At 28.7% G+C, this 14,675-nt stretch overlaps 1 protein-coding gene across 1 annotated transcript; it reads left to right on the top strand.

Annotated features, from left to right (window-relative positions):
- The first annotated feature begins 6,912 nt into the window (after positions 1-6,912).
- On the top strand, positions 6,913-7,571 carry LOC124826865 (SAUR-like auxin-responsive protein family). The gene has a single exon (XM_047299808.2). The coding sequence runs from the start codon at positions 6,995-6,997 to the stop codon at positions 7,298-7,300; it is 306 nt and encodes a 101-aa protein (XP_047155764.2). The 5' UTR covers positions 6,913-6,994; the 3' UTR covers positions 7,301-7,571.
- Positions 7,572-14,675: the final 7,104 nt, after the last annotated feature.

Genomic DNA, 14,675 nt, shown 5'->3' with positions numbered 1-14,675 from the left:
CTTAGTCTTTTAAAGTACACAGATATATGAATTAAGACTTTTAGTTTGTGTTTGTCATAGGTTGTATGAAATAAAAGTGTTTTATAATGTACTAAATATTAAACTGTGCATAATTATTTGACATGTATATCATGTCTATGTTATGACATAAATGTCTACTTTTTTTTCCCTTGATTGATGATCTACAAGGAGGTATAGAATTTGGCATTTTTACTTATGACATCTTAATGCAATAGAACATTGTGATAAGAGTGTGGATAATCAATTATTTTCCGGATGTTGCAGTATGTTGGCTGAATGGGAAACAATGCAAGTTGTTGTGCCCTTAATATATACGGAAAACATAAACACATTCACCTCAACATAATTTCTATACTCATCGATTAAAGACAAACTTGGAAGAAGTAAAAACGTAAAATATTGTCTGTTTTAATCAAATTCTCACAGATTTATTTTTGGTATTATTTCAAAATGTTTCTTATCAATAAATATAGTCTATGTATATAAATTTATGTTCATCTCTTATTTTATCGTATATAAGATTTTTGTTTATATCCTAATATTAGGAATTGAGATGCGTTACCTTATTTTCGTTTTTATTTTAAGTGAAAGAATGATCTGATTTCTTGATTTTAGTCCATGGCTATGGAGATAGTAAGTGGGCTTTTACAGACGATGGCCCATGAGTTGCCAAGAAACACCCCAAAAAACACAATCTTTGTGCGACAAAAATACATACGAAACTTTGGTAAACATAAGGATGAAAAAGAATTAGAGTCCTAAAGCAAGCATTGAGTTTATAAGTTGCAAAGCAAAAAAAACAATTGAAGTGTGGAGTACTAGGTATACGGCATACAATAATTCTTTCAACAGGGAAGACTGGGTAACCTTTACTTACACACACGTACTGTTGATTTTCTTTTTAATAAGATTCCTAGGAAGCTTGTGTTGTGTGAACATAACATCCAACCTTTCACGTGCTAAACAATCCTTTTCTATGGGCTCCACAATATGTAACTCTTGTCTACTCTTCTCCATGCAGGTCTCTCTCAAAACCCCTCCCTTCTTTCTGTGTTTCAAAATATTCATTATGATTCTTTTCAATCTGGTTAGATAAATCACACGCTATTTACAATTTCTGAAAACCATTCCTTCGTTTGAATTGGGTAGATAAGACTTTCATTGAATCAAATTTAATTGGACCCATCTAAGCATAGGTCTTATAGAGTGATGAAGCTTTTGTTGCAAACTAACGAATTCGATGCTGATGATATACTTCTCTTCTCTTCTTTTAAAGTCATACAGCACATGTGCTGGAGCATGTTAGAGGTACATGGTAAAGACCTTTGGTGCTCGTGATTCCAAGCTTAGCTGTGATGGGGTCAATTCTGTTTTCCCCTGCAACAACATAAACTCATGCATATATACCTAACGTCTGTGCGTCTTCATCAGTGTAAGCTTGCGATACTGCGTCGTATCTCACCATATAAGTATTAATGAATATTAGGCTGCGCATTAGGGTAGCCACCCACCAAGCTAGTAGCTACATTAAGGAGATTGGTTGTTCGAGAGTATTGAGTGATGAAAACGGATGCCTATTGTCGGTGTAGACCTACATGTTTTTTCTTCTGTCTTTTCCAATTTCGATGTTTGATTTTTTTCTATCCCAGATGCTTTTCGTTAATCCTTGTCTAGCACTTAATAGGTAAACCTGTTAAGGCTATCTTTAGTGGATCATGTATTAGGACCCATGTTTTTTTAATTTAGCAACATGTAGAAATACCATTTCCATTATTTCCATTCAGAAATGCTCCATAATCCAACTTGCTGTTTACCACCTCTTTCTGGTATAACCAAAAGAAACGCACCATCAGCTCCAGTACAAAACTAGGGAAAACTTTAACCGTGACTTTGAATGCTGTTTGGTAAATTCGAGAAAGGTTGTTGCCACTGCCATTTCATGTCCTTATACTCCTCGTAATGTCCCTTCACCTTTGAGTGCAAAAGTAACGTGCCTGCATGTGCTCAACAGAGCCTGCCAGGGGAAGGTTGTTACCACAGTTAATGTGAAAAAGAAAAACTAACTCCCTATAAATATATATATATGTTTCCTTGGAGCCTGGTGGGGTAACATATCCCATCTCCTGCTTTCGTTGTTCGTAACGAATACCAACCAATCTCAGTCACAGAACATGGGTAGCCTCTTTTCAAGACTCAACCTTTGATCACTACCAACACATCGGCCCAACCTTCACATTTCACATTTAAGGCTTCTTCATAACTTCACCCTTCAGAAAGGATACGCTTTCAAGCTTTTCCACCACTGTATTTATTATTACCAGCCACCCATCTCCATGCATACGGAAATCGAGAGCCCAAGTCAAACAACCCTTACTTACCATTTATTATGCCACCGTAACAAGTCTTACATTACAGCTTTTATATCTTTAAATTTTGTAATTATTATGTATATTATCATCGTCCAACGAAATAATAATGATAAGTAGACGTCTTATCATCATCATCATCATCATCCAATGATGGAATGCCGTGGACGTCTTCCTGCCTCAGAATTAGTAGAAGGAGATTCCGTGTCCGAAAGAAAAGTTGTATGAGACCACAAAAATGATCATAAGATTAGTAAGAAAAATCGATGCTTTCGATGACTTTATTAGTGAGCGATTGAAAATGTCATAAACATGGCTCCACACCTGAAAAATAAAACGTAGAAATAGAGTGGTGTATGATCACATGCGATGCCTGGTAATAGAGATACAGAGAGATACGTACAACGAAGGTACTACTGGTTGAGATGAGAGGCATATGATATATGGAGTGAAAGAAAAGCATGGACATAGACATACACATGCACATAGTTAGAGATGGCCACGTAGGTAGTGATATATATATATTGGGTGTGAATTGTGACAGTAGAGTAGTTATTCTGCAGAAAGAGCCAAGTGCACAAGTCCTTCCACATTTAATATTTTTCTCGACCAATTTATAGCTGATTGCGACCCCTGCTTCTCCATTGCTAGTGCCCTCTCTCTGCTGCATGCGTTTGCTGCGCAGCGTACATTGTAAACAGGACCACTCCCTTTACCACCTCTCTTTCTCTGCATGTGATCGTCTTCTCCATCATCACTCCAACTTTCCTTTTTATCATCCTAACCTTTTCAACTCTCATTTTTCTCACCTTTTTCCATTTTTAAATAAATATACACTCTCTTTTTTTCTAAATTAAATATATGTTAATGAAATATTAAAAAAGAAGAATAAAGAATGCTATAGACATCTCATACGCATTTCAATATAACAACGGAATAAAACTCACTCACATTTTTTCAACAACTTAATCTCTTCTACATGACTCAGAACACCTTGGCCATATCACTGCATATACCTTTTATATTTGAGTACATCTCATTCATTTAAGTCCACATGTGTTCGGACCAAACATATTTTGACCAAGTAAGAAACATGTCAATCGTGTTATTGGTGTTAATAAATTATGACTAAGTTACAATAAAGGTCAAATTCGGCGGGTGAAGATAATCATGCCACATGACTTAGACTCATTCAAATAAGGGTCCATAAATATGGTATAAATTATACATTCTACGAGATATATTGATTATGTTTTTATTAATTACAACATTTATTATATAATCTGATGACTTAGCTAACTTCAATATCGAACTTTATAGACACGACTCCTGTTTGGCCATGAAAGGACGTGGGAAAAAGGTTTTGAAACTGTTTATTTTAGACATCATGTTTCAATAATCAAAGTATATCCAAATGAGATAAAAAAATGGTGACTTTGTTGACATGTACGAGTGTCATAAATGTTTTATTATAATTCGATTTTCCTAAAACCGAAACATGAAATCATAAATAAATAATAAAAAATTGTTCCATAAACTATTAAGTATCATCAAAACATATAGTTGACATGTAGGAGTCTCGTCCGTATTGTCTTCGGGGTGGAGGTGAACAATTGTTTTTACCACTTCTACCTATTCGAAATAATATCAATACTATTTTATTAAAAAAATTAATCAATTCATAACCTAACATTAATTAATTGTTAATTTTATTTGTCGGAAACACAAAAAGTTCTGATAGGAGAGATAGTTGTGAACGAATGATATATATATTTACAAAGGAACTTTTGATAGACTCAAAAAAGTTATGAAACAACGAAACAATAATTTCAATCCACAAGCTTAGAGGTAATTCATTGGATGAAGTCTAACATCTTCAAAATCAATTCTATCCTAACATTATCATTTAATCATGTTTTCTTCCTTTCAAAAAATATATGTTAATGAAATATTAAAAAATAGCACATGCTAAAAAAATTCATTATTTTAGAGTTGTTGAATATTTATGCCTGGGACGTAATAGAAAATAAAGTACAAGAAGCATGGTACGCGAATATATGATTTGAATTTTGATTTGTATGTATGAGGGATTGAAGTTGCAAAAGAAAGTGAAGGGAACTAGGTTGCTTTTTGGATTGACAAAAGTGTGAGCATCTACGAAGATAGACATATGTATAAATAGATTGATGTTGCTATGAAAAGGGTAGAGTGGTGGTGATTTCTATATAAAGAATTTTGTTATTAATCATAAAATAATAATAATAATAGAAAAGAGAAAAGATGAAATAGAAAGGACATGAAGTTGAAGAAAAATTCTCCCCCGTGGTGGCAGGAAAGATTAATGCAAGCATGTGAAATCCTGCATTCAACTGTCATCTCATAACCCCAACAAAGCTCCATTGCATTGCATGTGTTTGTACTATCAACTCAATAATTCTTTATCCTTCTTCCACGCTCCATTTCATTCTCAATTACGGATAATTCTACTCCACACAATCCATTTCTTACAACTCACCTTCTTTTTAATCTACCTAATCTTTCTTTTATTATTATATCAAACCAATCAAGAGTTATAATTATCATTACTAAAATTTTTCAAAGAAGAAAAGAGCTTTAAACTTAACAAATCTTCCACTCAAAATTATGTGAAGGTGTCCTCAATCCACGATCACGTGACAAATTTTATTCTTCATAAATTGTCATTTTGGTTTCATTATCGACAAAATCAATCTCTTCCAACTTCAACAACTCAACATCAAAAGCATATTGTATTTAATATATTTCACATTAATATTGCTTAGATCTTGAATGAGTAGTTAATTTTTTTACAAGGATAAATAGTACTCTAACTATATATCAATAATATATATTTCTCTCAAACATAACCTAACTTTTACGATAATTTTTTCAAAGATGAAAACTGCTTATATGCTGATAAGGAATTTTGCGTTTAGATCTTAGTACTCCTACCAAAGTACGTTTAGATCCACCAAAACAAGTTTTACGTCAATAATACAATAAAAATACTTCAAAAATCATTTAATAATGTTCTATACATAGGTTTGAGATCTTGTTCATATCTTCACATCTTGTATCCATGAGGTACCTTCGCCCTAGATGCACACGAAACATTTAACATATTATTTCACAACTCACAAATAAAAAACATGAAAAATCTTAAAATAGAATCCGAAAACCTTTTCCTTCTCTAAATTCATAATTTTTAATGATAAATCTCTCACAGGTCGGACTTTTCTATTTAAATAAATCAGAAAAATGAATTTAGACATAATAGAGAATTGTAAAAAGCTATCAGAAAACCTGCAACTCTCCATCCCTGGCGTTGAAAATGGTGGCAAAAGAGCATGCAATGTACGGATATTATTTCACCACGGCCCATTTACTGCACTGAAGAAATGGGTCTTGTAAAATCATTCACCTTTTCATTTTATTTATTTTTTTGCAAATTTTCTTAAATACTTCGTGTAAACATGGGAAACTACGGGGATGCTTCTTCCTCTCACTATTCTACCTATTTCCACAACTGCAAATATAAACGACAAATACATTTATTCTTTCCGACTTTTAGTAAAATCGTACTCAATATATCTTTCTATTTTCTATCTTACGTCATTTAGAAAAAAATACATAAATTAAGTTAACTGTGAGTTATGAATTGAGGAAGCTATACGTTGATAGAAAAAATTGTTTTGTTTTTTAATTAATAAAAATTATGCAGAACAGATAAAGATGAAGGATGTTGAATGTAAAATCACCACCGATGGAAAATTTCACGTAATTAGTATGTGTGAAAAATGAAGAATGACCAAGGCAGTGTAATTTCCAAATTTATAAACTTTCCTTATATATTAAAAAGACGTCGGCAAGAGATAAAATCTAAACTATACAAACATTCAATATCTTAAAAATTTATATAACTTTACTTCAGTACTCATAGTTTCCATATGAAAGTTTTTATTTGCATGCATACTTCTTTCTATTATAAGAGGGAATTGCAGTTATCATAATAATAATTTCTTTTATCAGTAGTATTGTTTTTGTCATGTCACTCATCAACATGAGATTTTTTATAACTCCATTTGACCCTAATGCATATTTAAGACAACAGTTAAATAGGACAATCCACTTCACATTTTTTTAGCTCTTATGAAAATTAAAAAAAAAAATCTAATTTTATATCATGAAAGTTTGAATGACTGACTACAATGAAAGCATTAAACATGATATGGTTACATGGATGGTGGTATTTTTAGGTAAAGTAAACACAGAAGACAGTGTGAAATATATGTATATTTGAAATAATAAGTGTGTAGAGAGGGGCCAGGGTGTCTTTGGAAAGGGCAACAAGGGGAAGTTCTTAGCTCCCTTAAGCAGCCATAGGACCCCCCAGACGGTCCTAAGCTAATTTGATTTGTCCCCACAACCCCACATGAGTCTGTTTGTGAATCTACCACTTACTTTTCTTCCCAAACCTATCCATAAATACCACCACGTTCCCTTTTCCCTTTCACAGCAACCTCTTTCAACTTTTCTCTTCAACCTTATTCTGTCCCTATACCTCTTTTTCACTCCAAACCCACAACACAATGGCTTTGAAAAAATCAACTAAACTCCCTCAAGCAGCACTCATCAAGCAAATCCTCAAGAGGTGTTCCAGCTTAGGTAGGAAAGACGATGAAGGCCTTCGCTTGGACGTCCCCAAGGGTCACTTTGTTGTCTACGTCGGAGAAAACAGAAGCAGATATATAGTCCCTATTTCCTTCCTCAGTCGCCCTGAGTTCCAAACACTTCTACACCAGGCTGAAGAAGAGTTTGGCTTCGATCACGAAAAGGGTCTCACCATTCCATGCCAACAACACGTTTTTGAGTCTCTCACCTCCATGCTCCGATGAACATCTTACCACCTACCACCATTTTTCCTTTTCTTTCTTCCTTTATGTGTATAACTGAGGTTTGTTTTTTAGAGAGGCTCAAACCTCACCGAGTTCGACCATGAGACAATGTTGTCATTATGTCCTAGTTTAGATTGTAAATGTACTAGAAAGCACCAATTTTTTCCACAGAGGTGAACCATCCAGTAATGTACCCTGTTGGAGAATTAATCAAGAGGATCCATATATTATTATCTACATATATAAATACAGATATCTCTCTCTTCTCTTCTGTTTCTCCTTTCTTTCTCTTCTGTAACATTATCGGTTTCACTGCTTTCACCTCCAACATCTCCCACTAAATATACACTCTCTGTGCTTTTTGCGCTCATCATGTTCTGTTTACAAGCTCGATACCTATGAACTACTGTAAGTGGAAAACATTTTATATTTTCAGTCAATAAAAGAAAATGTTTTTCCCTTTTCTTTTTAAAGCCACATTTATATTTTTCAAATTTCTTTTGTGAACAATTATGTATTCACGGTCAAAATTTATGGATTATCAATTAATAAAAATTATTCTGTGTATGATTTTTAAGATGATTGTTATCAAAATTTACAAACTTTTTATGGCATAATATAATTTATGTCGAGATAATAATGTAGTTTTTTTAATATAATTAGCACACGGACTATTTTATTCGTTAGCTTGAAAAAAAATACATATAATTGCTTAGTAGGTAAAATTTATAGAAATTGTTTTTTTTGTGTATTTATTATAAAGAATAATCTGAATTTGAATAATGTGTGCCTATAAGAAAGAAAGGGGAAGTTTCATCTGTGTTTGAAAAATCTTTTAATTAAAGGATTACTTATCTGAACTCAAATATTTCATCATCCAAAAATTGTTTCCTTTTCTTGAAAATATTGATAATTTTAGCATGTCTAATATGTCCACTCTTATTAAATAAATTCTTAAACAAAACCCTTATCGTATACAAATGAAAGTTACACTCAGAATTATTATAATAGCATTAACTGTAAACAATTGTATCAGCAGATGAAGACTTAATTAATCCTATACATTACAAAATCTCTCTCTCTATGTGGTGAACGAAATTGGAGTGGCAAAAAAAATATTAGATCTTATTATTTTATTTGTTAGATGTTATTATTTTATTTGTTAGATGTTATTATTTTATTTGATGATTGATCCGTGTCTGCTCTGAATCATATATGCCACACGAACAGTTATGACCGTTGAAACTTTACAATCACTTTGATCCGACTGTTTGATCACGAGAAAGAGAATTTTAATAGTAAAGTTTACACATTCTTCTTCCTTTAAAAAGTTTTGACAGTAACAGATTTGTTCTTGAATTAAATTTTAAAAACATAAATAATACTGTTCTAACTTTATTTTGGAGAGAGACAGTATATATATTTAATAAAATATTATCTATCTTGAATGCAAATTCAGTATTTGGTAGTTATTTTTTCTTTTAGGTTCCTATTAGAATATACTTATTTCTGTTAGTATAGATGAACCTCAAACTCTGACGCAAAATTTCTTTATTAGATAAATTTAATATTTGTAAATTTTTTTATCTTATATGATAATTAGTTTTTTATTTAATTTTGAAGATTTATTTGTGGTATTGACTGTTGGCTGGAAATGTTGAGATAAGTGATAGGGAGAAATATGAAAGGCACATGGAGGAAAATTGAGGTTTTGATTTGAAAAGGGAGGGTCCCTTAGCACACTGTAAAGGAGGAAATTGAAGAAGGCCCAGGGTTTCACTTTATCATACCTACACTGTGTTATCTCATACACTCCTCTTTTTAATATTATATTCAATTTTCATTTCCTCAACAAATATATTATTTGACAAAACCTTAATTATAAAATCAATTATTTTCTCAACCTAAAACTATTTTTTATTCTTCTTCATTTTTTTCATTTTACTTTCTAAAATTCTTTTCTATCTTTTTAGAGTGTTATTCTTGATGAATTTGGTTTATTTTTATGAATAAACAAAACTTACTTAGAAAAAAAGATTACACTAAAAGTATAAGAGTAAAGAGGTTTTAATATAAATATTTCATTTTTATATATATTTCATTATTTATATATTCTTGGTCAAAACATTATTTATTATAGAAATTTTGACTTGATTAACCAATAATAATATGATAAATATAATTTTTAAAATAATGTTTATGTGACTTAATATAAGTGACTACTTATAAGCCTTATTGTTTATGTGACTTAATTCATATTATAGGATTTAGTACATCAGCATCATGCTGAAAATCTAATCCTCTCCTACCAGTACATTACAGAAAAGTTGTTGGAGGATTTTATATGCTTTCATTTTTATTGATGATTATAAATTTATAATCCATTGATTGCTATTGATGGCTAGGAGGTTCTTGGTATATTAATATGTAACTATTCAGTGCTTTGAGGTGTTCCATGTATATAGGTGACAATGTAAAAGGTAATGTGCTCTTAAAATGGGTCACTTGGCTTGTCTAATTCAATTCATCATAAATTAATAATGTAGTCTAATTCACTTATTAGTAAATTTAAAAAATTAAAACAGATTTTGTTCATTATAGATTGATGGGTTAAATGGATTGATTTACTTATTAATAAAATAGGATGTAATCCCATGGTATAAAATTGGCTCGTATTAAAATTTTAATTTTTTTAAATGTAATTTTGAACGTGTTGTGACCTAGATTAGATTGTAAATTTAAATCTGTTTTGAGAATATCAATAATAAAAAATATATACATAACACAATAAAAATAAATCCATCTTTTATTTTTTATTTAAAAATATTTTCAATCCAATTTGACTTAAGAGAGAGAACTAGTGAGGAAAAAATCAAAGAAAAGAAGATACTTTGGAATGAGTTTTTTTTTTAATTTCTTACAATTAAGTATTATTAATTTCAACGTTTCTTATTTCTAGTATTATTGTTTCATTTTTAAAATTGATTATTATAATTAGAATATTATAATAATAAGACTCATAAGTCGATCTCCTAATAGTTTGTAATGTGTGAAAATAAAAAGTACTAAAATATACTTTTATTATTATTATTATTATTAAAATTATTCAAAATCTGTTGCAAACAACTAAAGTAATACATAATTAAAACTGAACCACTAAAGGCTAAACTAAAGAAATTATAAAAGAGTATAATAAATTTGTATCTTAGATGGGAAAAAGGAAAAGGCCGAGAAACAAGAGTATGAAGTACCATTAATTGTCAAGTTGTTAGGGAAAACATCAACATGAAATATACATAATAGCTTTTGATATGTCTGCACATTCGTTTCATTAATATAATTATTTGCATGTTTAAAAATATTAACTTTCTACAAACACTTTTTAGATATATCCATTAACAGTTAAGCAAAAACAAAAGCAGTTTGTCCATTAAAAAAACTAAATCGATCATGTAGTCTTGTGTGTTGTGTATGGAAAAAAAAAAATTATGGAATAAGAACAAGATTCTTTTGGTAGAGCAAGATTATATATATAATGGGATTACGTCACATGATTTGTCTGGATTTTTTATGGGATTTGCATTAAATATGACGTGACTTATACATTACATAATTTTTTTCAATTTTCTTTTTTAGAAGTGTAAACATATAAGTCAGATAATAAAAGAAATATTATTAAGCCAAAATCCTAATTTTAAGAGTTAAATATATTTTTAGTCTCTAAACTATTGGTCGTTTCTGGTTTTTGTCCTTCTTTCAAAGTAAGGTACAATTTAGTCCTCATTATTTTCGAAACGTTCGTTTTAGTCCTCGAAAACTAAACACTGTTTAAAAATTTGGTCCTCATTTAGCAACAAATGACGCCTAAAACCAAAATTCCAAAGACTAAAACGAACGTTTCGAAAAGAATGAGGACCAAATTGTACCTTACTTTGAAAGAGGGACGAAAACCAGAAACGGCCAATAGTTTAGGGACTAAAAACATATTTAACCCTAATTTCAATAATAGCATAACCATGATTAAATTTTTATTCTAAAAATATAAGTTAACTAAATTTTATTTTTCACTTAATTTCTCTTTTACATTTTCTTATTAGACATTCTATTTTGATCATAGTACAAGATGTAATAAAATAGATATTTTTTATTTAACATATTACTCAAGACTTTTTATTAAATATATTATAATCAATCTTTGTAATTGTAGGCGAACAATTAAGGTCTGTATATATCATATACTGAATATATCATTTGAAAGCTCGTTTTAAAATATTTTGGTCATTAAAAATATAAACTTTTATATTATAAAAAAAATTAAAAATAAAATAATAAATATAAAGTATGTATAAAAAAAATGTTGAACGGTAAAATAATAGTATGTTTTAATTATATTTATTTTTTTATTATGTGAAGGGAAAATTCATATTCATTCATGTCGAATATAAAATTTTTATTTATCTTTATGAGATACAGATATACTCATATGTTTATAACGTACTATTTAAATGTTAACTAAATATTTTGAAATAATAATTACAATAAAAATTACAATGTTTTAAAAAACTTTAGTGTAAAAAATACATTTTTTTAATATTAATCCAAAGAAAATATCTACATAAATGTTAACGTAAAATAACAAATAACGATTACATGAATACATTAATATTAAATAATTATAAATGTACTCGATAATTATCTTCTAAACCATTAAATAAATGTACTCGATAATTATCTTCTAAACCATTAAATGTACATGAAATAGTTTTTTTTCCTCATTTCTATGCAAAATTAAAAGAATTCAAAATAAACATAAAAATGGGATGTCTTAATTTGAAGTTACAGCACTTTAAGTCCTTGAAGCATCAATTGGTTTTGAACGACTTGAACATCGTATTGTATAATTTTAGTCAACTTGTTATTTTTTAATAAATATTTATCAAATTTTATTTATACAGTTGTTTAAAATTTTTCATAATTATCAACATATTTTTACAAATAAAAATAAATTTGTTGGTAATCCAAATAATTTAAATTTTTGATAAATGTTTTAGTTCATAATAAATGAATTGGTAAAATTTCTCAATAAATATTAATAAGCTATATTTTATTATTGACGAATATTTTCGTAAATAATATATTCTACAATAAATTTCGTTGGTAATTTTTAATTTTTATTATTAATGAATTTTTTTTGTTAATAAAATAAGAGGCAAAATTTTGACAAAATTTTTTATATATTAAAAGTAAATGAATAAAGAAAAACGAGGAGAAAGAGAAAAATGAGAAAAAAAAAGAGAAGCGAGAATCACTCTAGTAAAAAACTGTGGCAACATAATACTAAGAAGAAAAGAAAATAAAAGAAAAAGTCAAATCAGACATTTTTTCAACAACTAAAATTATTTAGTAATTATATTTACTGATTGATATTTATTAACATATTTTTTAAGATTAAATATGTTTTTGGTCTCTTAACTTTTAACAAAAATTGGAATTAGTTCTTTTTCAAAATTTTGTACTAATTTAGTCCCCGAAATTTTGTTAACTTTATTTGATGTTTCAAACGCAAAATTTAGTTAAAATACTAAATTCACACATTTCGAAAGTTTGGGACTAAATTAGGCCAAAGTTTTGAAGATGGACTAATTCCAATTTTCGCTAAGTTAAGGGACCAAAAACATATTTAACCATATTTTTTATTATTGATAATTATAAAAAAAATTATAATTTATTGATTACCATTTTATCAACAAAATTTTAATCATTGATGATTAATCAATAAATTTGAATTAATGACAAATATTTATTATCACTAAGTGTCATATAATACATTATTTTATAATATATTGTTTTTTTATATAACTTAAATGATGAAGTTGTCCTTATATATAATAACAAATATTTTTTTACACTAACTTTGGTATGTTACTTTGTAAAATTAATTAGAATTAGCCTCCAATTCTATTTGTCTCTTACTTACCTTTAACTGATATATTAGTATGCAGCTATTAAATTATAACTAACTAAGATGCATGTATTGTTAAAAGTTAAAATTATTTAAAAATAACCAATTAAAATCAATACCGAATTTTAAACACTATTTACAATATTCTCTGATTAACCCGCATAATAAGTATTTATATTAAACACGAGTACAGATTCCCAAGATTAAGCATTACTTTAATTTACTACATAATTTCAGTTTTATCTATTATTTTATAATATCGTAGAATAAAAATCGAAATAAGGAAATATTGTAGAGTTACGTATAGATGATGACATTTAAAATTGTTTTCTTTCTACCAAAACAAAAAAGTTGTGTTGTTAGGCGGACGAAAGATTAATAATCTCATCAAAATAAGCCCAAACAAGTACATATATTGCTAAAAGTTGGTCCACTAATTTCCTTATTTACGATCATATCTAGAGTAATTATTTTGATTTAGTTTAAAGATTTGTTTTAAGAAGCTTATAAAAATGGTGTAAATATAAGAAAAATTGGAAATTATAATTGTGAAAAAAGAAAAGAAATATTGTTGTAATAAAAGTGTTATGAGTTGAATTATTAAGAGATAAAAAGGACAAAGGGTTAGGTTCCACCCTCATAAGGTTGATATTTGTAGAGGCAAGTTCACATGTTCTCTTATAAGCATCACTACTTTATCATCCCATTACCTACTTTATCTTATCCCTCTCCTGGCCCCAAATTCTATTGCGTCCTGCACCTTCCAACTTCGTATTCTAAAATATATCATCAATGCTTGGTTCACATCTTTTTCTCTTCAATTTATCTTTAATACATTTATCATAAACAAAATAATCATAATTCTTTATTAATTATTTTTTTTATCGGCTATAGTGCAAAATAAATAATTCTTTTTATAGAATAAATCAATAATTCAACTCATTCCGCGTGAGATAATTAATAGTCTATTTCATCCGCACAAACAACAAATTATTTATGAATACAAAAATTAGATTGGTCTTTCATTAAGTAACTGTCTAGTCAATGCTTTAAAAAAATGTGAAAGATCACACCAATCTCGAATTTTTGTATATCGAACAGTATTTCGTTAAGCTGATAGGTAATTTTATTATTAAGCAACATTATCATAAATCTAAATATTTTTTAGTCATGATTAGATTAATATTAATTAAAAGTTCACTTAACTTATCAACATAAAGTTAAAACAAGAAAGCATGTGATTATATTTATTAGGAATTTTAGATTTTACTTTGATAACCTATAGAGTACGTTTGATTGAACGGAATGTCTTTGATATACACTCACTTATTCGACTTGAAAACTAAAGATAAAGGATAAAAGAAACTCTTTTAACGGATATTTAATATAACACTAAAAGCCAAAAAGAATATA

The sequence above is a fragment of the Vigna umbellata genome, chromosome 2 (assembly GCF_029865625.1).
Source record: "Vigna umbellata cultivar VRB3 chromosome 2, Vumbellata_1.0, whole genome shotgun sequence".
Classification (NCBI taxonomy): domain Eukaryota; kingdom Viridiplantae; phylum Streptophyta; class Magnoliopsida; order Fabales; family Fabaceae; genus Vigna; species Vigna umbellata.
This window is presented reverse-complemented; position numbering and strand designations above follow the sequence as displayed.

Coding starts and splice junctions, on each gene's coding strand:
- LOC124826865 (XM_047299808.2), top strand. CDS start 6,995: ATGGCTTTGAAAAAATCAACTAAACTCCCTCAAGCAGCACTCATCAAG.